This window comes from Rhipicephalus microplus, chromosome 7 (assembly GCF_043290135.1).
Source record: "Rhipicephalus microplus isolate Deutch F79 chromosome 7, USDA_Rmic, whole genome shotgun sequence".
NCBI classification, from domain to species: domain Eukaryota; kingdom Metazoa; phylum Arthropoda; class Arachnida; order Ixodida; family Ixodidae; genus Rhipicephalus; species Rhipicephalus microplus.
Genome location: NC_134706.1, coordinates 742,104 through 768,904, shown reverse-complemented (window position 1 = coordinate 768,904; position 26,801 = coordinate 742,104). Strand labels below are relative to the sequence as shown.

Genomic DNA, 26,801 nt, shown 5'->3' with positions numbered 1-26,801 from the left:
GAAAATGACACACCGATGTTGACTGTCTTTCTCGGTCTCCTGTTGAGACGGCATCCCCGGACAACGACGATGACAACACGGCCTTTCTCAGAATTGTGGACACTGCCACCTTTTCTCAACAGCAGCGTGGCGATGCTGAGCTGCTACCACTTATAAATTACCTACAAGAGCGAACGAATAGCGTTCTGAAGTTATTTGCGAGAGGGCTGCCGTCTTACTGCTTGCGAAATAGCGTTCTTTATAAGAGGAACTTTTCACCCACCGGCAGCAGCTACTTGCTCGTCGTTCCTTCTTCGCTTCGCCGTGATGTACTGCAAGCCTGTCACGACGAACCTACCGCTGGTCACTGTCACTTGGGTTACGCAAGAACGTTGGCGAGGATAAGGCAAAACTATTACTGGCCAAGACTTGCCGAAGTTGTCAAAACTTACGTGCAGGCATGTCTAGATTGCCAGCGCCGCAAGCCACCTTCCATCAAACCAGCTGGCCTGCTGCAGCCTGTCCGAGTGCCGGCGACACCGTTTGCACAAATTGGCATGTATTTTCAGGACCCTTTCCCAAAGTCTGCCACTGGAAACAGGTGGATAATCGTCGCCACGGATTACCTGACCCGATACGCGGAGACAGGCGCTCTCCCACGGGCAACGACAGCTGAAGCGGCGCAATTTTTCATCGAAGCCATCGTCTTAAGACACGGTGCTCCCGCAATAGTCATCACCGACAGAGGTACTGCGTTCATGGCCGAGCTTTCAGACACCATTTTCCGACTAAGTGGTACAGCTCACAGGAAGACAACGGCGTATCATCCCCAGACCAACGGGCTCACCGAACGGCTCAACAAGACCCGGCTGGCATGATAAGCATGTACGTAGATGTAGAGCACAAGAACTGGGACATCATTTTGTCCTACGACACGTTCGCGTACAACACGGCTCGTCAGGAGACCACTCGGAAGACACCCTTTAGTCTCCTTTACAAACGCGAGGTTACGACAACGTTAGACGCAATGCTCTTTCATGAAAATGATGGCAATGAGTCGGACACCGAAGAGTTCACCCAGCACCTCGACCAGTGTGACGACGCGAGATTGGCGAGCACACAAAGTGCCTCAAACAAGTACGATTTATCGATCGCAGGAAACAGACTGCAACGACTTTTTCGTCTTTTTCCCTCGGCCAAGGACACTCGCGCTGCTTCGTTGTCTTCACCATTGGCACATACGCGCGGCAATATACATCATGTTCAACGGCGCCACGTCTACCATATCTGCCATTTGCTGCCACATGTAATAATAATAATAATAATAATAATAATAATAATAATAATAATAATAATAATAATAATAATAATAATAATAATAATAATAATAATAATAATAATAATAATATGGAATTATTCAAATTATATTTTTATATGCACTGCAACATGCAACGCTAGACAGCGACTTTGCTTATGGTCGTTCATCTGCTGGCCATTCACCACTAGATGAAAGAGATCGAAGGCTACATATATGAGGTTCTCAATCTAATTATAGCAGCTTTTATGCTGGCCCATAACACTGAGTAACCATGTTTACAAAGAAAATGGGTTATTAAACAAACAAACGAACGAACAAGTGTCGTGAAGCGGAGTCGTCATTGCCGTCACCGCTGTTGGAGCCTGACGCAAAGCTAATCCGCGTACATCAATAAAGATAAATCTGCTCCTCCTTCCTACGCCTCGTGCATGACAAACGCTTTTTCGTACAAAAAACAACGCAGGGCCAAAAGCAGTCCGAGACAGCGCACCAATCGCTGTAGCCGCTTGCACGCCACCGATCACAACACGCCCCGGGCCGCTGGAGCGAAGTTCTTGTGACCGCCACGCCCCTCCGGCGGAGCTTTCAAACCGGGTTTATTCTAGTAATATTGGCGTTCAATATTGTAGGTGACCTTGGCCCGAGTTCGGCGTCCATATAATCGCGGCTCTCCTGGCTATCCCGCCGCTTTCCCTGATTCTCCTTTTACCGTTAACTACTACAGCTGCCCCAAGCATACATGACCACAACAATTTTGCAAGCTAAACCCCACTCATCAATTACCACAAGGGTGTGTTCAATCATTGATCATGGATGTCAGTCTTCGGAATCGAGAGTCATCCCTAAGCGTCAATTTGTGCGCGTTCACGTTAAAAAAGAAACACTCTTTTATATAAACGCAAACAGTAAGCATTCAACAACTCTAAGGACAAAAGTATCACTTTTTGTTATGCGATTTCTGTGACGGAAGGATCCACAAATTTTTTAACTATTATTGTTAATTACCACAGTGCGTTAGACCTGCATTTTGTCTAGGTTAAAGCGGGGCGTTCGGTCACTTTTAAACGGATTTATTCACCGTCGTAGCACCAAGTGATGGTCACCAGATCCGAGTTTCAAAAAAGCTGAATTTTGTCGTGCGATAAAAACTGATTTTTTTAGTTACTATGCAAAAATTCTCCCAGCACTTACCGTGCACAACAACAACAAAAAAGTCTCTAATAAAGATAGCTTGCTTAAAAAGTAATTCAATTATATTTCCGTATAACGAAACGAATGTCAGTCATATTTCACCGACTTTGCAATATCGATGTTTATCTGCACAATAAATATACTTTCGATGCAACGATACCAATGTTGCAGTGTCAAGGTGAGACATCGTATTGTGGCTCCTGAAATTCCCACAGTCCACCGTACTCTTTTGGAAACATATGCAACTATTGGCACTTTTTAGATGCGGAAGCATCTTATACTCGCGCCTTGTAGTGCGCCGTCCGCGCCGTCCGCACCGCTTCTCGAACATTCGACAGCTGACGCGCGCGCATGCGCCGTCGCGCCGTCGCCCACCATCTGTGCCGCGCGCGCTTCTCCTTCGAGAACATTCGACAGCTGACAGCGCATGCGCCGTCGCGCTGTATATATACTCAAGGTCGGCGCTCGCTCGCTCAGTTGCCGCTCGTCGGTTGGTTTGTACGGCGCGTCGACGTCCAAGGTCGCGGTGAAATGAATTCCAACGAATCCACAAACACAATGATCGACGTCCCTTCGACCAGCGCCGCCCTTTCGCATACGTGTGTACGTGTTCACTCATTTCACACCCCCTCCTACAACCACGTTAACCAATTTAGCCATCGACCCAAGTAAGTCGCAATTTAACACCCCATTTCACAACCACGTTAACCAATTTAGCCATCGACCCAAGTAAGTCGCACTTTAACACCCCGTTAACCAATTATATGCTCCGCATCCTCCTCAGTGTTCCCCCGAGGGAAGCTGCGGGCAATTTTTTCTCATGATCGTGGTGCATCTTACGTAACATTTTTGTAACACTCAAAGGCTACAAATCGGCATTATTTAAAATGTCCACACAAGTAACAAAGGTAGAACTAATGGTCGCGTAAGTACTTTTGGTAACTGCCCATTAATACGTTTTTTCAACAATGATTACGCAGGGCGAAAACAACAACCCGGAAGAATAAAAGTAAGTGCTGTACACATCCTGCATTCTTGCGTTGTTTATAGTGATTTCAATTACGACAGCGTGGTCAGCGTTATTGTGCGCTTTCTCGGCGTAATATAAACTTCGCAGGTATTCACCGAAGAAAGCGACTGATGGTTCACCCACATGAAGCAGGCCATGCTGCATAAGGCAGTTTTAAACGCGTAAAGTATTTTTATGCCGACTGAGCGAGCAAACTGCAATCCACTTGTTTGTCTCTTTCATCTGTTATTATTATCCATATACAAACACAAATGCGTAATACGAAATGAGTTTTCTTGGTGCTTCTGTATCTTGAACCTAACCGAGGCTTCCACGCTCTGAAGGCGAGTGTCTTAACCTCGACATATTCACACGCAGCAGGCGTTGGTATATCCCGATAACATTTGTCCGCGCAATCGTGCTTGCAGTGCGTGAATACATGTGAACTATGTGAACTCATGCTATGCGTCATTCAGAACAAGTTTGAAAAGAAAATTATTTCCATTCAGGCTGTACAGAGAGGCTGTTAGAGCTAGGTTTACATAATACACTTGAGGAACTGATAGAGGCGCAACGTACAGTACTGCACAGTACGAGCGCCTCTCTAAAACCAAGACTGGTAGATGCATCCTGGAAAAATTAGGCATCACTTACCACACACAATTTGGCACCAAATGCGACATTCCTCGTGACGTACGGGCTAAGCTCACGGTGCCTCCGTTGCCTAAAACATGCATCCCGTGCACAACGCAGGCAGAAGGCTGAGCAGAGATGACAGAAAGCTACGGAAACAACAAAGAAGCGGCCTTCGTAGATGCCGCTCGTTACAAGCACAAAAGCTGCTTCGTCGCGGCTGTAGTGAGCCACAAGAAACAATGCAGCACCAGTCTGACAATACACATGAGACGCGTTGAAACGGCGGAAGAGATAGCTATAGCTTTGGCCATATCACAAACTTACGCGTGTTATATAATTAGCAATTCACAAGCAGCTGTACGCAACTTTGCAAATGGTAGAATCTCCCCTGAAGCACTGCGTATTCTTAGAACAGGCAAAACCAACCAAGACGACAGATGCGTTTGCATTCTCTGGTTCCCAGCTCACATACCCGACACCACGGAAGATATCAACCCTAACGAGGTGGCACACAACGTAGCTCGAGGACTCACTTTCCGGGCTACGACTTATGTTGATCCCTCGTCATAATTTCCAAATGTGTGGGAGGTGGAGGACCAAATGACAACGTTCAATGAAATTACGAAACATTATAAATTACACAGGCGTGTTTACCCCCCTTCTCATCATAAACTCAACAGGGCACAGTCTGTCCAATGGCGACAGTTACAAACCAGATCCTATAGGAATCCAGCGCTACTACATGCTATGTATCCAGAGATCTACGTGACCGCTCAATGCAAAGATTGTCAGGCACGAGCTTCCTTAGAACAAAACACAGTATTGAGAACGCGGCCTCCACCGACAGCCTCCGCGCGCATTGGCTGGCCGTGCTGCTCAGTTCAGCCCTGGACGATCAGCTATGGGTGATCCAGTGGGCCGAGGAAGCCGCTAGGAGGCAAGACCTTCTAGCCGACACCTAGGCGGGAGCACAGCCCACTAACACGCCGGATACAAAATAAAGTTTATTCCTTCTCCTCTATTCAGGCTTCGTTGAACTTCGCACTATTCCAATAAACTCCCTCTTTGGGATAGACTGCAATGTTAATATGCAGGATTGTTCACACGTATTTTGTGTTTTGCGTGTGTGTTCTTCGGTGAATAGGCTATAGCATTGCATCGACCTAGCTGCTATCTCGTATACATTTAATTGCCGTAATTTTGACATATACTATCTGTGAAAACTTAGTAGTGCAGTACAAAAGCGCCAACATCTCCAGAACAGCATGTACAAAAAAAAGAGAAATAGACTAAGCTCGCGTTTCCGTGGTCACGCGTTGCAAATTATAATTTTGTGGTGGTCGTTTCAGACAACGCTCGTGAAGCGAGTGCCGATTTGAGACGCTGAGGAACACGCTAGTAAGGTGACAAAAGACGACATACCAATGCCCCATGAAAACACCACTCACTGGACAGTCGCAACTTACAGTAAAAATCACAGAATATCTACGAGGTGAATCAAAATTTTATGCAACATCCACGTCAGAAGTTACGTCATAAAGCAACACAATTTAGAATTACTAAGGACAAGGAAGTGTACGTTATAACGATGGTGAATATTAAAAAATCACTACGGCTGTAAGGCACAGGCTGTTTTTATTAAACGCCATCACACGTTGAAGATCACCTAAATTGCTTATAAACATTTCGGGAGGTGACAATAAATTTATTCGCTCCAATAAACGTGCCGCTTGGCACATACGAATGACAGAGAAACAGACGGCACCAACCGATTCGCCAAGTTTCGTGTGCCAAGTTTCGTGTGCTAGCCGAGGTCCTTTGAAAAGAATTTGGAGTTAACTAAGTGCACTTAGAGCATGAAACTACACAGCATTTTTAATGAATGTATTACGAAAAGGGGCATTAAGCGTAGGCAGGTTTGGTACGCTTGTTTTTATGGCAATATCCACTGGACGTACAGCGTTCGTGTGGGCTGTGCGGAGTGTGACGTCCACGAGACGGCTTTACGCCCTCCTATAGAAGAGTACCAAATACTCTAAATCGTTAACGACTTTTTTCTAAAGACGCCGTCGACGTTGGCCTCGCAGTAATGTCCTGCATAGAGTTCACTTTGACAGCATCGCCCAGAGTGTCGTATGTTGTATACGTTATAGCGTGTGAGCGCTGCTCTAGCAGAGATGCAACTCGCCGGCATTATTTGTAGCGTGAATGGCGTAGACAGGAATGTCGGAGGCGGGGCTGGGTGTCCTAAAAGTAAACATGCACTTTGACCAGGTGGGCGCGGTTTATTGTAGTGATCAGGTGATCAGTACGCAAAGTGGACGATTGGGCCATTTGGTGACTCATTATCTAAGTATACTACGCGGTAGGAAAAATGGATGGGAAAAAGACAAGGGCAAGCGCAGGCTATGAAGTGAAGGTCTATTTATCCCGCATTGCATTCATATATGACAACCAGTAAAAAAAAGGAACAAAGAAAAGTAGAGTTTGAACAAGCTCAAAGCACCCGAAGCACGATGCAGAATATCAGATTCATTACACACGTGTCATTTGCCAGATAATGAACCTCTTTATTTAGGAGGACAACCGATGGTTTGCTCACGCACTTGTCAGGTTCCTGAGCTATTCTCTCTGCTTCAATAATCAAGCGAGTGTTATCATCTTTGTGCCTATGCAATACAACTGTATTTTCACGCACAAAAAAGTCACAGCGTTGCCGCAAAAGGCGAAGCAATGAACGCGAGAGCAACAAATTGGAAGGTCACGCGCAGAATGGCGAGTAGATTGACTCGTGCCCCACGTTTCTCATGCACAAATGACGCATGAAACCTTCACTCAGGTATACAGATGAACGCGAATAAGCGTCACTTCTCTGTGTCTGAAAAGCGCTCTTTTTTTTTCAAATGTAAACTGTGCAACGATTGCGGTGACCTTTGTGCGTCTACACAAATTACCTTTCTACACAATAAAAAAATTACTTCGAGGTGCGAAGAAAATCCTTGTCCTCTAGCGTCCCCCCCTACTTGGAGGAATTCTGCTCCGTACATCCGGAGCAAAGTGTTTACTCCGGTTGGCAGCAGCTAATGCTTGACACATCCGGAGCACTTTTCACTAATACTTCACTCCGGCCAGCCGGAGCGATCGCGTGGCGCTGCCAGGGCATTTTTTGTGGGTTTTTCACTCCCGCTATGCGGAACTTCAGTGCGGCGCTTCCGGAGTACTCTACAAATGTCCTTACTTGCTCCTGACTGAATTTCAGTGAGGTGCATCAGCATTTTTGAAGTGTTTGCTATTTATTCTGTACTGATCGTGTCACGCTTCGGTTATATGAAGGACTTCTCATATCTGATGCAAGCACTGCAGAGTTGCTGTGTATTTTTCCCACAGATCTCTAGCTGACGTAATTCAAGAAACCACTTGAGTTCATATTGTTGATTGATTCAGAATAAGCTGCCGTTTCTGATTGATGACCCAGCGTTTGGAATAAGAAGTCAAGAAGAAACAAACATGCAAAAATCACCAAAAACAAAATGCAAGAATACAGGTCACATGAAGTCCACAGCATTCGAGTTGTAAGTGCAGTGCTTTAAAATGAAGGCCAGAATGCTGCAAAACGATGCACGACAAACGAAGAAAGTTGGGCCACCGGGGACAGCTGTTCAACATCTCCGAAGGGTGATTCATCAACTTCATTGTCGATGCAAGGGTTGTGCTGATTGCTGCCTGTATAATTTAGCGAAAAAAAATTATACATGAGAACTGCAAATCATACGAGAGACACGAAAATTAAGTACACTGAAGTTAAGGGTACTCATTAAATCCTATACAGTCTGCGAGTACTCGAGAACGATAACACACACACACACACAAACAGACCGAGCGTTCTATATCTAGAAGTACATCCCATGTACTCCTGTGTCAGACTGCAGCTACGTGATAAAAAACGCACCCCCGTGACGTAAACAAAATTCAAAACTGGTGAGAGTTTTCTTAAATTTATAAATCGATAGGTCTGCTTGTGCTGAAACATTCGAAAGCTTTTTTTTTTCACTAAAATGAGCGAATTTCGGTGCTCTACAAAACAGCATCAGAAATACCTATCAAGATCATTTCCTAATTTCATCAATGTTATTGCTGATGATTTCACTCGCATTTTATTAAGTGCTCATCGTCACACTTCTCACAAATTAGGCCCTGAGAGTTTCCATGGTTGCAGCCTGCTTTTAAGAAAAACGTACCTTCATTCTCCTTTGCTAAACAGTGTTCGAGAGAAGGTGGCGTTGTTCTCGTTTCTTTTTTTATTGGCATGTCCACTGTTTCAATACTTGTCGTAGTAAACATTTTCCAACGTAGTTATTGCATTAATTGTTTCGACCACAAGCACAAATTAAAGAACAGTTCACTACGGCGTAACAAAATGAATTAGCAATAAAATGTACAATCACCACGCCACCTATGCCAACTGCAGTTTCATCATATGCTAACAGAAATAAGCAGAGGTCGACTAGTTTATTCAACTTACAGGTCCGTGTAAACGTCCGGAGGTCATGAAAAGTGATTCATGTAGAGGCGTCGCGACGAGTCCTTAAAGATTTGAAAAGTTCTCTTTTCCCCTGTTATGTTCACAGGCCAGCGTTGTTGCTTCTGGAATTAGAGCCGTGGTCGTAAAAGAGAGATAGAACAAAGCGTGCTCTTTTCAGAGAGGAAGTAGACAGGACAGCGGACATATTGATTTTTACCTGTTTGGTCAGGTAAACTTGACTCCCGTCTCCACCCCCACCTCAAAAAAAAAAAAAACGCGCTCATGGCCATGCCAGCGGGACTGAAAAGAGAAAAAAAATGCTGCAGCCTGGTAGGTACGGTGCCCTCTCTTTCTTACTTTCACAATTACGCTTCTCCGTCCTATCTTGAGCTGTGTGGTCAAATGAGTTGCAGAAAAAACCCAGGCCTGCACGGAAGACGCAGCACAGTCACAGTGATCGAAAGCTAGAAGAGCGGCCTTTAGCGACACTAAAGGCAACCAATAAGTTGACGTTGATTGGTGAAATAGCGATCCAAAAACCTCGTTGTGTTACTTTTGTGCGAATGAATCGCCTATTTTGAAATGTAATCACGTTTTAGCGGTCCACGTCGGGTTAGCTCATTTCAAATTACCCGCCTCAAGAAGCGTACCAGCCGGACCGTCTCACGTCACTGTGGGCGTGCACAACGTTGCCCGGCTTTGCTGTGCTAGTAGCAGAAGGCCGAAAGCAGTGACAGCCACAGTAGCAACAACGGCCATTGATCAGTTTCTTGCCATTAGCTTCGAGATTGCAGACGTTTTTTTCTTCAACTGCGCCCCGCTAGATGGCATCACATGTCCCGTCTATTGATGAACGGTAAGCTCTTTATTTAGTACACCTAGGTCAATTACTAGTGATTAATTGTAGGTGGTCCGTCTGATGTCATAGAGATCATTTTAAAAATTTCCTACGGCGGCTCATGCGTTCTTGTGCATTTACCTTAATTTCTCGGTAAGTAGGGCACTATTGTTGTTAATATTGTCGTTTTAAATGCTGTCGTACATTGTGATTTCACTAGAACGTAAATTGTAATTTGACTTTAGTGCTCCTTTAGGAGCTGTTTCAAAACGCCGATTGGGCAACCACTGCAAGCACATTTGCTTAATACCCACTACGGCATTAATAAGAAATTTTAATAATGGTAGGCCGGCATCCCCTATGCTATTTTTCGTCATTATTCTAAGAAGCGTGGTATCCGCTAAACACTTGCAAGGAATTTGGTGCCAATTGTTCATGCAGTGCGTGACGACGATGATGAATTATGGCTGAAGTGGGTATGCGCCACAGTTAATAGGGGAACAAGGACAAGCTTTTGTGATGATTTGGAGCATTGGACGGCCAACTCGTTACGCTATTCGCATTGTGCGACGACTGGTTGTTCTTTCGCTGTTGTAAAACGCTTTATAAGGCGTATTAGCGCGATTGCTTACCCGACATCAAGCTTGCCTAAGGCAAGTTTTTCGGCAAATGCCAAGCAACGGCGTAGCTCAGTGGTAGAATACTGACTGGCACCCACTGGTACTAGACTTTTTTTTTTCTGATTTCGTGCGATGTGCTTACGGACGCCGGCAGTGGCGGTGACAGTGGCGGCGGCAGACAACTGTGGTGCTGCGCAAGACCTGAGTTGTGATTTTCATAACAGCTGTAGCTGTAATAAGCGTTTAACTCCCACCCCACCCCTACTTCGCAAAAACATCCGTTGTCCCGCAACCCTTGGGGAGACGCTAGGGGGCGCCGATTCATGCGGTCGTCTCAACATCGGCTCCTGCTTGTTCACCTTTTTTAGGGGCGAAGCTCCTTATAGCGGCACCCGTTCGTCCCTCGTAGTATGTAACAAGTATAACATTTTGACCTCCAAGGTGGTGCCGGTGAGAGACTTATTCTGTGCGCTGTTGAACAATAAAAATAGTGCTTAATGTACATGTCAATGGCTGCTAAGCTAATGGGGAATGAGAGACAGGAGCATTCGGCTTTTAGTTAACGCGCAGGCTGCGATCACCATTAGCAGCCATTGGCATATACATTGAGCACTATCTGACAAAAAAGGGTTGCTACGTTATACTCGCTGGGTGTAACCTCCTTAGCTTTAGAAAGGTTTAGCGAGCGTTGAGCCGCAGTGCCATGAATACAATGAACTTGTATATACCATGAATGAACTCGAGGTGGTTAAAAATGGGAAGTAGATACGAAGCGCAAGCCGTAAGAAAGGAAAAGCCGAATTCTCCGCCTCTCGTTTCCCATTAGCAGCCATCGGCATGTACATTGAGCACTATCTGACTGAAAGAGTTTGCTTCGTCATACTCGCTGGGCGTAACCTCCTTGGTTTTCTAAAGGTTTAGCGAGCGTTCGGCAGCAGTGCCATGAATACAGTGAACTAGTATATACCATGAACTCGAGGTGGTTAAAGGTGGGAAGTGGACCCAAAGCGCAAGCCGTAAGAAAGTGTGCGTGTGCCACCTCTCGTTTAGTCCTTGGAATGTCCGCTGGATGGCGGTGTTTCTATATAGGGTGGGGCTGGGAGGGGACAAATTAGCTGGCGTCACAGGTGCAAGTAGCCGCCAGGTGCAGGACGCTCTAGCTGAAAAGTCACAGAATGTGATAATCGCCGGGGACTCGAATTTAAATCGATGCACAGAAGCCATCAAAGAGAGGGTAAGAGGTGACTAGAGCGTTGCAGTAGGGGCATTCCCAGGACGCAAGCTTGAAGCAGTCATGAGGAAAGCGAGCGCAAAACTCAAAACTACAGCTGATAGACGAAACCTCGTGATAATTTCAGGCGGTTTAAACGATGTCTTAAATGAAGATACAGCAGGACTAGCAACCACACTGGCGAAAGGCGTCGATGACATGCGCGCCACTTCTCCCAAGGTACAGGTAGTGATATACACGATACCGGAGGTACCGGTGCGTGATAGCAACCTGCAAAGAGCGGTTGTCAACGCAAACCAAGAGATATGGCGGATGAGTCGAGCAAAGGGCTTTGAGGTGGAGGAAATAAACAGAGAGGTGCATAGGTGGGGTGGTTTTCAACGAGACACAATTCACTTCGATGGGCGGCTAGGTCATGAGGTGGGTTGGCGACTTGCAGGACGCGCAGTAACTTTTTTGTTTTTGGGGGGCAAGCGAGCCCTTCGGGGTGCAGGATAGCTAGCAACGAGGAAAACAACCAGGGAGACTCTTCGATAGGTGGTATGAACAGATACGATTCCAAAGTGGCACCAATATCTAAGATAGGTAGAGTCCGGGGCATAAATAGACGGAGCCACGAGCGCCGAGCCAATTCAGACATAGGGTATATTAACATGCAGGGTGATAGGAACAGGCTGAAGTGGGAAGAGATAGAAGAACAGCTAAGGGAAGAGAGGCCGATGGTATACGGTTTTGTAGAAACACATCTCAGGGACATGGAACAACCTCCGAACAATCCGGACTATGCGTGGGACTATTGTAATAGAACAGAAGGCAGCAGAAAGGGGGGTGGTATTGGGACATTCATTCATAAAAGTACAGACTGGCAAAAGGTCAAGAAGGAGTGCAAGGAACATTTATGGCTAAAAGGGAAAGTGACAGGGCAAATGACACTCCTTGGTTTCGTGTACTTGTGGACGGGAGCAAAGGCCAGAGAGAAAAATCAGGCAATGGTAGAGTGTATATCAAGGGACATTCAGGAGTTAGGAAGAGAGTGCGAGATAATTATACTAGGAGACATGAATGCGCACATAGAAGATATAGATGGGTATACCGACCCGACAGGCAAAATGATCATGGATATGTGTGAAACGCTTGATTTGATCATTTGCAACAGTACCGAGAAGTGTGAAGGGCAAATAACATGGTAGGTAGGAAGGCTGCAGTCGGCGATAGATTATGCACTGATGTCACATAGGATGTATGATAAGCTCAGGGGAATGCACATAGATGAAGACGGCTCTAGAAGTCTGGGTAGTGATCACAAACGTATCAAGCTAAGTTTTGGAAAAGCAGTGAAAGTGGGAAGGAGACAAGATGAGCAACTACGGGAAACTTTTTATCCAGAAAGGCGAATTGAAATAGCCACTAAACAAATTGAGAAAGTAATCACGGAGGATAATAGGACAGTGTGGACATACACGAATCTAATTAGACTCTTTGAGCTAGAGCTTATTAAGACTCGTGACAAGTCACCCCGGAAAAGAAGACACATACCCGAAAGTTGGAAGAATGAGGAAGTTAAGAGAGCCATAGCAAAACGTCAGGAAGCCTCTAGGGAACACAGAAATGCTAAGCAGCGGGGTGAACCGACAGATGATGTTGAAAGAAAATGGGAAATTTTTCAAAGCTGTAGAAGGGATGCATCCCTTCTGATCAATGAAAAGATTAGAAGAAAGGGAGCTCAGTGGCTGGCAGAAGTACATAAAAAGATAGAAAGGCAGCTGCGAAATTTTGGAACCATCTAAACTCCCTACGAAATGAGACGAGCCTAGATCAGAGTTTTATAACTACAGCCCAAGGTGCTAGGCTAGAAGGGGACGAAGCTATTGAATATATAGGAACAAGGGTGACAGAAAAATTTCAACAATGAAGTACTTTATGCACCTCAATAGACAAGGATGAATCAAGTGGTGCAATGGCTCCATTTTCACAACGAGAGTGGGAAAGGGCTGAGAAAAGGGTTCCTGGTAGTACATCAACAGGCCCAGATGGCATCCCAATTATGCTGATAAAGATATTAGGTCCGAAGTCTAAGCAGGCTTTGAGAGAGGCAGTGAGCAAAATAATAATCGATGGTGAAGTTCCCGATGGATGAAAACTTAGCAGGATGAGCATGATCTATAAAGGAAAGGGGGACAAAGCTGACATAAACAACTACCGCCCTATAACAGTGACATCAGTGGTCTACAGGCTGGCGATGCAGATTATAAAGGAAAGACTGCAGGCATGGATAGAGGATGAGGGGGTTCTGGGGGAACTGCAGAATGGGTTTCGGAAACACAGGAGGTTGGAAGACAATCTGTTCTCACTGACGCAGTGCATCGAAATAGCAGAAAAGGAACACAGGCCCCTGTGGCTAGCATTTTTGGATATCAAGGGAGCGTACGATAGCGTGGTTCAAGAAGAATTGTGGGGAATGCTGGACACACTAGGCGTGGAACATTTAGTCACTAATCTTTTAAAGGATATCTATAAAAGTAACAAGGTAGTTATAAAGTGGGAAAAACAAGTATCCAAGCCTGCAGAGGTAAAACGGGGGCTTAGGCAGGGGTGTCCCCTGTCACCCTTATCATTCATGATGTACCTACAAGGATTAGAGGCCAAATTAGAGGCAAGTGGACTGGGCTTCAACCTCTCTTTAGTCAAACAAGGAAAACTTCTTGATCAGGCGCTACCAGCATTAATATACGCAGATGATATAGTGCTAATGGCCAACAACAAGGAAGATTTGCAGAGATTGATGGACATCTGCGGTAATGAGGAAGATAGGTCAGATTTTAGATTCAGTAAGCAGAAATCAGCAGTCATGATTTTCAATGACAACGAATGTAGTGAGCTTAGAATACAGGAGGTCACGCTAGAGATAACAGATAAATACAAATATCTGAGCGTATGGATAAGCAATGGGACCGAGTACCTGAAGGAACACGAAATATACGTGACGACTAAAGGTAACAGGAATGCAGCAGTGATGAAAAATAGGGCACTGTGGAATTACAATAGGTATGATGCTGTGAGAAGAATATGGAAAGGGGTCATGGTTCCTGGGCTGACGTTCGGCAATGCGGTCTTGTGCATGAGATCAGAAGTTCAAGCAAGATTAGAAATTAAGCAACGTGGAATAGGTAGGCTTGCTTTAGGAGCTCACGGGAATACACCAAATCAGGGAGTACAAGGTGATATGGGATGGACATCATTTGAGGGCAGGGAAGCTAGCAGCAAGAAAAAATTTGAGAAGCGATTGAGAGAAATGGGGGAGAAGCGTTGGACTAGGAAGGTTTTCAGCTACTTGTACATGAAGAATGTCGATACAAAATAGAGGAAGCGAACCAGGAAACTGACAGGTAAATACTTAGAAAACAGCAGGTGGCCCAACCAAAAAGAACTATCTGTTAGGAAGAAAGTGAAGGAAACGGAGACTGGCATGTGGAGGTTGGGCATGATTAAGAAGTCCGCACTAGAGATCTATCGAACTTTTAAGCAGGAAATTGCCAAGGAAAGGATCTATGATAATACTCGGGGTAGTTCTCTACTGTTTGAAACCAGGACGGGAGTACTGCGAACCAAGACATATCGGGCCAAATACGAAGGGGTAGACACAGTATGCAGTGCGTGTGGAGAGGAAGAAGAAACTGCCGAACACTTGATAATGTTCTGTAAAGGGCTTCACCCTATAGTTCAGGATGATGGCGCAGAGTTTTTCAAAGCACTCGGGTTTAATGAGCGGGAGGGCAAAATAGACTTTAAGTGGGTAGACTTAACTAGAAGGAAGTTATCTGATTGGTGGCTAAAGTCAAGGCACGAGTGAAAATGAAACTCTTCACTGCAAAGTACGAATCCTCAAACTCACTTTGCAAAGGAAACAAAATAAATCTAGTTTTTGGTTCATTAAGTGGTACGGCTTGGTGGCGCTAGCCACCGCCCGATCTAAAGGGTACAGCCATATCCATCTATCCATCCATCGAATATATGATGAAAAGATGCGAGATGGTGGTACTTGGAGTGTTGAATAGATGGACAAATAGACACATCGACAGATGCATGGATGGACGCATGAACGGACGCAGGGGCGGCTGCATGGACGAACGCAGGGACGGACGCACGAACAGACGCACGCACGGATGGGCTGATGGACGCATGGACGGTCACACTGACGGACGCATGGACGGACGGAAGCAAGAACGAATGAACGGACGAATTCTTCGCCCCACTCTCCATCATTCACTCCGTGGATATGCTGCCATTTTTTTTCTGTGAAATTAGCTATGTGTTTGATTCCTTTTGCTCCAGTCGACGCCTGAAGTCTTGAGGACCACGTGGAAACAATTTTGTCACGGTGGGTGGATCTTTTACCGAGTTTTGAAGGACTTTCTTGCTCGACCACGCCGTGGGTTGCTAGGCCAAAGGTTAGGCTTAGCTCAGCCTAACGCTAGGCTTAGCACGTTTGAGCTATCAAGATGGCTATGCAAGTCACTGTGCAAGAGGAGGACATTTCTCCCGAATTCCAGGGTTTTGGATCGACTACGGCGCTTTCTAAGCGTAATTCAACTAAAGCACCCGCGGTGGGCGCTGAAGTTGAAGGCCCACCATACGGCAAAAACGCTGGCCCCCGATCTCCCGCCAAAGTGAAGAAACGCGTCGCTAACGCGTCAAGGCTGCCTCATCTACCAAGGGAGCATTTTCGAATCATTGTTATGCCTCGGGGAAGCCTGAACGTTAATACCAGTAACGTCCGGATTTCTCAAGCCCTCACGACAGCGGCGCGTCTCTCCGCTGGGGATATTACAGAAGACATCATTTGTCCTAACGCTATGCAGAACATTGTTGTCATTAGTACGCCATCGCAAGCCAACGCCAAGGCCTATGGAAGTCTAGAGTCCATCACCGTTAATAACGCAAGATACGAGGTTAGCTCTTACATTGCTGCGCCCGACAACGCATGCAAGGGCATCATCAGAAACATCGATATGGAAATTGACGACGAAGGGCTCACTAGACTTCTTATACAGCCGAGGAATCCCACTGTTCTCGAAGTGCCGCGAATCAAGAACTCTACCACAGTCGTTACCCTCTTCGAAGGACTTCGAGTCCCAAATTACGTCATGTGTGGTCCCAGCATAGTCAAGTGCACCCTCTACCGACGGCAGACGGATGTCTGCTATACCTGTGGTAGACTCGGCCACAGAGCCGACGCGTGCCCCACTCTAGGAAATGTTATCTGTCGAGGTTGCGGAATGACCTCTACTGGCGACCAGCACGTTTGCTCACCGAAGTGCGCCTTCTGTGGAGGGCCTCATCCTACGGCTGACAGAACCTGTACACAAAGATTCGAGGTACCTTACATCGTCAGACAGCGCAGAAGAGAGAGACGCGACTTTGACGAGGACTTCCCACCGATACATCACCTGTCCGAACCAGCCAACAAGTCCAGGTCCCAGTCCAGGAGCTCGAGGGGGCGCTCCCGATACAGGAGTGGTCCCCGATCCACAAGGCCTTCCCGGTCCCGGAGCTGTTCCCGATCACGGGGCCCGAGCGTCAGCATTCAGGTGCCTCTCGCCACAGCGACCTAGTGGGCCGACCGCGTCAAAGGATCCCAGAAACAGGTAACGGGGGCATAGTGCCGGAGCAGAACAATGATAGACCTATTCAGCTGGTAAGGGAAAACGCTGCACTAAAGGAGGCGATCGCGCAACATAGAGTCGAGATAGTTGCAATGAACAATGCTAATAACGCTAAGAGTGAAGCTCCACAACCTCCTCAGGTCACTAGACTCGAAAGGCCTGTTGAAACGCCTATGGAAATGCCCGTGGAAACACCTACGGAAATAGCGATGAAAACGCCCGTAGGAAAACCCGCTGAGACGCCCGTCGAACCACCAATGAAAGTGCAGTGTACTGTCCGTCCAGCCAAAAATAGGGCTTTCACGAGGCCCGTTTTTGATGAGGAACTGCATAGTTTTAAAACAGAGATCAGAGACATGTTCCAGTCGCTTAGCCAAACAGTCAGATTGGTTCATGTTAAGGTCGATACCTTGCTGGACAAGTTCAGCGCACTTGATGCCAAGGTCAATACGTTGAACGCTAACTTCTGTGCGTTGGACGCTAAAGTGAACGCGCTTGAACGCAGACACATATCTCTCGAGCTTAGCCATGGCGCGTCCGCCTAAAGAGTTCAGGATTTGGCAGTGGAACTGCTGGGGGTTTACCCGCAAGAAGCCAGTTCTTCGGCAGTTCATTTGTTCTCACTCTGAAAAGACGCACGTCATTTTGCTTCAGGAGACGCTTTCGGATTCTGTCATTCTGCAGGGTTACACATCTCACGCTCTTTATGGAGACGGACGAAGGGGCATTTCCACGCTCGTATCTAAGGGATACACCTATATCTCGCATGATCTTTCTATGAACAGTAGTTAAGTAGAACACTCATTGGTCGAAATAATTCCGGGGGATCATTTAAAGAGTAGCGTTTTCATCCAGCATATTTAGAGTTCACCAAATGACTCGAAACAAAGGTTTGCGGTGCTCTTGAGTAGGGCTGCCGCCAGGGCCGGTATCTCCCCGCTTGTGGTGGCGGGTGATTTCAACGCTGTTCATCAGGGTTGGGGTTATCTGCGGTCATCTCGTAAAGTAGAGGAATTGTAGCAAGCAGCGGTGAACATAAATCTCACCCTGGCCACGGACCCAGCATTTCCGACCAGGATGGGTAACTCCTGCACGAGGGACACCACGCCGGATTTTACCTTTGTTGAAAATGTTGCATATTCTACTTGGCACAACTTGCGCGTGGATCTGGGTAGTGACCATAATGTCTTAGCTACCCATATCAGTGTAAAGTGCAAACCCGTAAGATAGTTTAGTTTCACAGATTGGGATTACGTCCAGCATATTAGAAAAGAACGCGTGCAAGCTGAAGACTCAACCCCCAGCCTGGATAAATGGGCCAAACAGCTCAAGGGAGACGTCGGTGAGGCGACAAAAAAGATACACACAGATTTAAAAAAGGATAAGATGAACAGCTGCCTTGCGCACCTCCTAGAGGCCAAGAAATCGTTACTGAATAGGTGGAAGGAACAGAGGCTCAATCGTCGGCTCCGCAAGAAAATTGCAGAACTTAACCAAACCACACGAAGACCACTGCCAAACCCTCTCTATAGGCAGAAGTGGGATGAGGTGTGCAATTATGTTGATGGCCAAATGAGAAAAGGAGGGAAATGGAATTCGCTGAACACCATTTGCACGAGTCGAATTCCAAGAGTAATCAAAGGCAAGCCATTGCTAAACTGATACATGCCGCAAGACAGTCTGATTTTGAAGACGCTATACTGAATGGTTTGGCTCACAGATATTTACCCATTGGCTCCTCGAGCTGTTCAGACTATCGGTCGCACACTGAACCCCCTTGCAATGAGCTCGGAGAGCCCTTTACCACCAGCGACGTTTGGGAAGTTCTTCAAAACGTTAATGGACAATCGGCTCCGGTGCCGAATGGCATCTCGAACAAGGCCCTCAGGAACCTGGAATACGAATCCATCAATTTCCTTACCGATGAGATCAATCGCATATGGAGAGAAGTTTCTGTCCCAGACTCTTGGCAAATGGCATCGGTTGTCTTCGTTCCCAAGACGGGCGACCTCCAGGTTTAGGCAGTCTAAGGCCCATATCACTAAGGTGCTGTGTCGGCAAGGTGGCGGAGCACGTCATTTACAACCGTGTCTCTAAGTACATCGAGAAGAAATGTATTTTTCCTTACAACATGATTGGGGTTCGTCCGCCTTTGTCCGCACAGGACAGAATGAAGCTGCTCAAACATCAAATCATAGACGTGAACACAAGGGACGTAAGAGGCATCCTGGATCTTGACTTGGAAAAAGCGTTTGACAACATCTCTCACGCGCACATCTTAAACTCTATTTCAGACCTTGGACTAGGCGAAGCCAATCACAGATACGTCTGCTCCTTTCTGGAATCCAGGAAGGCCATGCTCAATATCGGAGACCTCAAATCTTCTCCCATAGCACTGGGTCCTAAAGGCACGCCGCAAGGAGCTGTGATATCCCCGCTTCTCTTTAACATCGCTACATGCAAGTTGTCTACACTGCTATCTAACGTGAAGGGCATCAACCATACGCTTTACGCTGATGATATTACCATCTGGTGTCCCGGAGGTAGCGAAGGGGAAGTTGAGACTGCACTCCAGGAAGCCATCGATCAGACAGAGCTCTGCCTTGCTGGCACAGGGCTGAGGTGCTCCTCGAGTAAATCGGAGCTGCTGCTATACAGGCCCAATAGAAAAGGAGCCAGGCCAAAAAACTGGAAGCTTTTATCAGAGGTAGACATTGTACTTCACACCGGAAGTGGCGCCCCCATTCCGAGAGTGGACGCTATTAGAGTGCTGGGCATGATTATAGAGTCGCACGGGTACAACGGACAAACCATCGGTAAGATTTAAACCAAGACCGAGAACAAGATCAGGTTGATTAATAGGGTTTCGAACAGAAGGAGAGGATCCAGAGAAGACAATCTACTGAGGCTCTTTTATGCATTCCTCATGAGCCACATAACATGCGTTGCTGCCATGCACTCTTGGTATGGATTCAGAAAGAAGAAGCTGGAAACTCTGATCAAAAAAAGCGTAAAGATGGTGTTGGGCATACCCATGCGAACAAGCACTGAACGGTTTTTTCGGCTAGGAGTTCATAACACCCTAGATGAGATCATTGAAGCCCAAGAGACTGCACAGCTAATGCGCCTGTCGTCTACGCCGGCTGGCAGGAAGATTCTTGATGAGACAAGTGCGAAAATACGCGCACTCAGAGAGGACACAGACAAGCGCTTGTCTGTGTCCTCTCTGAGTGTGTATTTTTGCGCTTGTCTCATCATGAACCTTTACCAACACGCCCAATTGGCAGTCATCCTAAAAGGAAGATTCTGTCCGTCCTAGGCCTCAGTCCCACGCTCGTAGAGGATCACTGTCTTCCACTATCAGATGAACAGCGTACTGCCATCCAGGTCTCTCCGTTTCCGCGAAACATCCACCCTCAGCACAACGTAGGAAGGTGCCGGGCTAGGGCCATCACACTCCTGAAGAACATCAGGAACGATCCTCATTCAGTTTGTTTTGTCGATGCCGTTCAGTACGGTCGCTCGGCTAGGTTTTCTGTTATTTCCGTCAATAATATGGGCTCTATTATCAAGGTTGTGTCAGTTAGGGACTCTACTTCCTCAATAGCCGAACAGTTAGGTGTAGCCCTTGCCATTTTGGATGACAGTAAATCGCAAATCTGCACCGACTCAAGGTCAGCGGTCAAGGCTTTCGCCTCTGGTTCCGTCTGTACTGAAGTATTTAAACTACTTGAAAATAGGACACTTTCTCCGCATACCATTAGCTGGTTTCCTGCACATCTCGAACCCCTACTGGACTCTCAAGTAAACCTGAATGACACTGCTTACTCTCGGGCGCGCGCACTAACCCTCCGCGCTGGGGAGGACGTAGGCTCGCAGGTTGGCAGTGATATGTTCAGGGACGCTTTACTTACATTCAGTGAAGTGGCTAAACACTACCAGTTGAGTAGGCGGTCATTTGCTCCACCACACAACAAGTTGTCTAGACCTCAAGCCATCACGTTTAGAATGCTCCAGACCAGGTCCTATCCAAGCCTATTTTTCTTCAGCATAGTCTCCTCAGGGGCTTTTGACTCTACCTGTCCTGATTGTGGTGAAATTAGTGGCTTAGCACATATGCTCTGGCAGTGCCCCTCGTTACGGGGCCCAAGTCAGCTCACACAAGAGGATTGGGACTCTAGCTTACGAAGTTCAGAGTTGCTACCACAACTACGGGCTGTCCAGAGAGCCCACGACGTGGCGGTGAGTTCATACGTGGGAGCAGCCCGCGACGCTGCTTTAAAGGGGCAGCGTTTCTCAGGACCCAATAAAGTTATTTGTCTGTCTGTCTCTCTGTCCCACAACCCTTGGGGACGACGGCATTTTGCGCAAAATTATGGACACACACACACACACACACACACACACACACTCACACACACACACACACACACGCACGCACGCACGCACACACACACACACACACACACACACACACACACACACACACACAAAGCACAAGCTGCGCCTGTCTGTCATCTCTTCCTTCTTGTTCATTTTTTTGCGCAAAACGCCGTCCACAAATACCCACTCATCCAACCCTTTTTTTCTTCCAAGCTCTACAACCCGTTCTGCCAGCGACCCGACCCTCCCTTCTTTACGTATTACTCGCCACTGAACTCTTCAGCTCTTTTTCTGTCTCTCTCTTTTTTCCCTGAAAGTATAACGACCCCCGAAGGGCTTATTATTTCATACACCTCTTATTCAATAGAAAAAAATCACCAAAATGAGCGCGTGTATCCGTTCTCACAATCTGTACCAAACAAATTGTCCTAGCTCAATTCACTACATTTATAAAAAATTAACGCTGATTTCAGTTGCTCATGTTTCGGTTCCAGTTGGCCACAATATATATATATATATATATATATATATATATATATATATATATATATATATATATTTATATATGTGTGTGTGTGTGTGTGTGTGTGTATATATAAAAGTACGTATACAAAAACGGTGAGTGACGGCGACACCCACGTCGACGCCGACGCTGGTGGCAAATTCCAGCCGAGGACGTTGATATAATTGCTATGGCAATAACAGCGCAGGACAACCACACCTGCTGACATGCTGAGCCAAGAAGCCTTCATTGCCATTGCGAACATCACGTGCGTGCTCACGCAGGCGCTCATTGAGGCATTAGGCCAACGCATAGGCATGCAGGTTGTTTTTTCTGCACCTCATAAACTTTCCCAGCTCGCCAAACTGACATGTGTGAACAGTAAGCCTAAGTGCTCCTGCAATGTCAGGCACAAATCCCAGTTTATCCAATGTGTCACGAATGCAGCGGATTCCGCTATCATGTGGTGCGTGCTACAGGGGCAGACCGGTAGGTGCCTAAATGAGGGCCGGCGTGAATACGCACGTACTGTTCACAGTTGCAATGAAGGCTTCTTGGCACAGCATGCCAGCAGGTGTGGTTGTCATGCGCTGTTTGAAAATACAGTTGTATTGCATAGGCACAAATATGGTCACACTTGCATGATTAGTGAAGCAGAGAGAATGGCTCGGGAACCTGACAACTGCATGAGTTGTCCTCCTAGATAAAGAGGTTCATTATCTGGCAAATGACGCATATGTGTAACGAATCTGATATTCTGCCTCGTGCTTCGGGTGGTTTGATGTTTGGCTTTTGTTCAAATGCCACTTTCCTTTCTTTCTTCTTTTGTTTTCCTGGTTGTCAAATACAAATGCAATGCGGGATAAATATACCTTAAGTTGATAGCCCGCGCTTGTCTTTCTCTTTTTCCCGTCCGGGTGTTTTACCGCGTATAGTATACTTGGATCATGCCCCGCCGCGGTGGTCTAGTGGCTAAGGTACTCGGCTCCTGACCCGCAGGTCGCGGGATATAATCCTGGCTGGGGCGGCTGCATTTCCGATGGAGGCGGAAATGATCTAGGCTCGTGTGCTCAGATTTGGGTGCACGTTTAAGAACCCCAGGTGGTTGAAATTTCTCGAGCCCTCCACTATGGCGTCTCTCATAAAAATGTGGTGGTCTGGGGACATTAAACTCCACATATAAATCTTTTATAATTAGATCATGATCACTACAATCACATTTACTACGCGATGACCTAAACTTTTGCACACATTGTGTTATCGCCACAAAGTTTGCGTTGAAGCCATAAAGAGAACGACGGTCGCTCCGCTCGCTGCAGCTACCATGTTTTCATGGGCCTATTCTTTCTTTGAGTGACCGCAGCTGTCGTGTTAAAGTGAGCTGGCAGTTCGTATGGCATTGCTTGGACCTTGTGTCGGAGTATTTGTTTTTCTAAACACATTAGCTTGATACTGTTTGCCTATTGAAGATCATACTAAACTCTCTATATTTAAACTTTTCTCGAGATGCATTAGTGTTTTTCTAAACACAGTCTTGAAGCCTCAGTAGTTCCGACTTCATCTGATATTGTAGAAGTTATCGATGGTACATAAAGTACCTTTAACAGTTACCATTTTTCTTACAGTAAGAGTTGTTTGTACCCTCTAAGCGCATTTCTTCCGAATAATATGAAGTGCCGAATAAACCTAGGGAGTTAACATCGCCCTACGAGCTGTATGCTGTGAGGATGGCTGCAATTGTGGCTTATAAAGAAAGGCAAAGTGCCGGCCATCATCCGAACGGTGAGTGGGCTTCAGGGATATTGAAGTGAGGATGCACGGTGGCGCACGAAACTTTTATCGGCTGGGTGCGGTGACCCGCGCACGATCTTGGCAGGGAGGACCGGATGGGCAACAATTTTTACCTACTATACTTTCTTGAGTCAGTTTGCGTTGAAGCAATTGACAGTGAGAAAGTCGCTATGCTTTCTGCAGCGACCACGTGTCCTAACGATATTGTATCGTTTAGTTACTACAGCAGGGAGGAGTTCACTGCTACTTTCTATGACAATGTAGTTTTTTGCCATCACATTCATTGTTTTGTTTTAGCAGTGAGACTGTGACCGTTTTTGTGACTCGAGAGCCACCCATAAGAATAGCATCTATAACAATATTCCTGAATTTGTTGAGCAGGATTCGTTGTTATGCCGCCTAAATCTCACACTGCCATTTTTATCTTTTTTATGCCTGCGTTTTTCGTGGTCCTCAGGGAAGTCAAGCAATACGTAAGTACCACTTCATTCGTTCAGTTATATGTCCTCCTATCCTTATGCATCCTCACCTTGTAGTGTGAGGTAACTGACAAGTATATAGTATATATACAGTGAAACTTCTATGATATAAATCTCGTGGGGTCAACAAAAAATATTCGTACCATCCGAAATTCGTATCGCCAGAAAGTATGTGAGAAGATGGGGGACCCTTAACGAATTTAAAGGGCCACTTACCAGGCTCCCAAAATACGAAAAAAGAGTGCAATATTCTTTCCTGACATTTCTCGTCCTTCTTGGTGCACTAGTGTGACGTAGGCAGTAGTTCCCGTGACGTCTGCAGCGTACATGGTCTGGATTCGTTGATATACGCGACATAGCACATGAGATCTGTCTCCTTCACTGCTTTGCCATGCAGCCGCCCACCCGTTCTTCTTTGTCTCGCACGAAAATCTTGCACAATCAACCAATCAAGCTTCTTTTTTTTTACAACTGCGCAAGTGGCGATAACAGCGTGCAGCCGAGAAACGCGAAATCTTGATAAGCTCGAGCACTTAGTGCTGATGTTGTTCACGTGCATTTAAGAACTAAGGAGCGAGGAGGATGCGTTGAGGGTATGCAGGAGAGGAGAAAATTTCCCCTTGTCTTTAAACACGGAGTGGTGAGTGGCCCTTCAAGAGTTAAATGGGATGACGATACTCTGTTCCCAGTCCATATACTTAAACACTTAGTGCATGAAATCTTTCTGAACTTGCTATTCACCTACTTCGTGGCATTAAAAGGACAGTAGCGTGTGTGCCTTTTGTAGTGAGTGACTGGCTTTAAACTAAGTCGATAACGACAATCACATGTTCTGACAACCGATGTCAATGTACGCTTGTGCCTCGCATCATTACGGCACTATAAATCACCACAATAAGGAATAAATGCTGAAATATAATGTCAGCAACACCTTCCTTCGCTTCACAGTTCGTTCACTATGTTAAGGTTGTGTCTAACAAAGAAAAATGAGCCCTTGAAATCTCTTTTTTTCTTTCACTCATATGCACAAAAAATTTAACACGGCAATTTCAATGTGTGTTGGAGTGTATTTTAATAAACTTGCGTATCGTCTACATAGCCTCCGTAATATTGCAGCTGACGCACTGTTAAAATCAGTCTACAGACTCATCCACTTTCTATATGTTTTTTTTTCAAAAACGTAGTCAACGTTATATAGCCACACCTGGTCACCGATCGGACGAGGACGGTGAGTGTGAAAGTTTGGTCTATTATCATACTGAAACATTGGCAGCGTGAACAAACGGGACGCAAAGGAGGAGGCAAATGAGCGCAGACTGAAACTTGGTTCGTTCACCGTTCAACTGAATACGCCTAAAAAAACACGAAGGCTAAAGGAAGTGCAAGAAACTTTCACCGTGGCCAAGTGTCGTCCAGAAACGAGATTTCACAGCCTAAAAGTGATATCGACTGTGAGCTGACACAACTACCTTTCTACTGTGAAAGCGGTATATGGCATTGAGAAACGAAAATCCGTCGGGCAGCGGGGACATGAACAGTCTTTATTGTTTGTGTTATCAGTTACGTCGTTCACAAGCACGCGCGCCATTGGCTGCGGGGGCGTCGTTTCAGCCGTGGCGCCAAGTGCGCACGCAACAGTTTTTGCTGAGACCTCGCCGCCGAGTTGCCTCGCGGTGTCAGACGCTTGCAAAACGTGGCGTCGATGATTGCGGAATCACCGCTTTCGGTGGGAGCTTCTCCAGCGGCACATTGGTTTTGGCTGCGTCGTCTGTGACCGCCTGTGGTTCGAGAACGACCACCATGATTAACTCATTGCAAAACGCATTTAACCGCTCATTACACTCCTCAATGACCGTGATCATGTGAGGCACAATGGGCGGCTTGTGAAATAAACACTGTGGCGAGCCCGAATGAAATGTTCGTCAATCTCATTAGGAATGATCATTAGCTTAATTACTGATCATTAGCTTAATGATCAGTATTGTAATTTGTGCCCTTATCTTCTCTTGTCCGTGTCTTGATTTGCACTGTCTTGAGGATTTTCAGGAACTATACTTACTATTCCCAATCTCCTGTCTTCTACATCGCATCCTGTAGCCCGGTCCGGAAAGTATAGCTGATAAGCTTGTTCGTTGCTCGCTGTGTTTTCTTTTTATTTGGTGTAACGAAGAAAGGTGCGTCTGCACAAATTTTAAACCTAGCGCGCATGAACTCCGTCCGATTTTGTAACTAATGAACTGACTTTCTTTGCAGATTAATCAAACTGGCTTGCCGCAAATAACATCGTAGGTGGTCCGCCTATGAAGTGCCAGTCCATCGTTTAAGTCAAGAATAAAAGTGGCATTAAGTATTGCACACCAGGTGATTGTTTATTGCACGCGCTAAGTACAAGAGATATGTGACAGTGTTGTTACACGATATGATGCATTAACAGCTTTTAATGCATTAACAGTGCTTGAAGAACATTGAAAACTATTATAATCAAGCGTACGACTTGTGTTTATGACGTCATCATGTGTCGTAAAGATGATGCCACGATGCAGTAACAAGCTGCTGCAATGTGTGACGTCACGATGGGGCAATGTCGCTCGCTTAGAAAAGGCCACGGGGATTTATGGGTCGAGCTTTGAGTGAACTCA

At 46.2% G+C, this 26,801-nt stretch overlaps 1 protein-coding gene across 6 annotated transcripts in view; it reads left to right on the top strand.

Annotated features, from left to right (window-relative positions):
• Nucleotides 1-26,517, top strand: part of Mgtor (nuclear basket protein megator) — a 905,575-nt gene extending 879,058 nt beyond the window's left edge. For 2 of the 6 annotated variants that reach the window (XR_012884775.1, XM_075868436.1), the window contains 4 exons: nt 3,469-3,497; nt 24,141-24,156; nt 25,347-25,390; nt 26,416-26,517. Coding sequence is in view for 5 of the 6 variants with exons in the window: in XM_075868436.1 (XP_075724551.1) it covers nt 3,469-3,497; nt 24,141-24,156; nt 25,347-25,390; nt 26,416-26,420 (94 nt within the window). In the remaining variant the exon portion in view is untranslated. The remainder of the gene's footprint in view (nt 1-3,468; nt 3,498-24,140; nt 24,157-25,346; nt 25,391-26,415) is intronic. The other 4 variants (XM_075868441.1, XM_075868437.1, XM_075868440.1 and 1 more) reach the window with 2 other exon arrangements.
• The last annotated feature ends 284 nt before the right edge of the window (nt 26,518-26,801 follow it).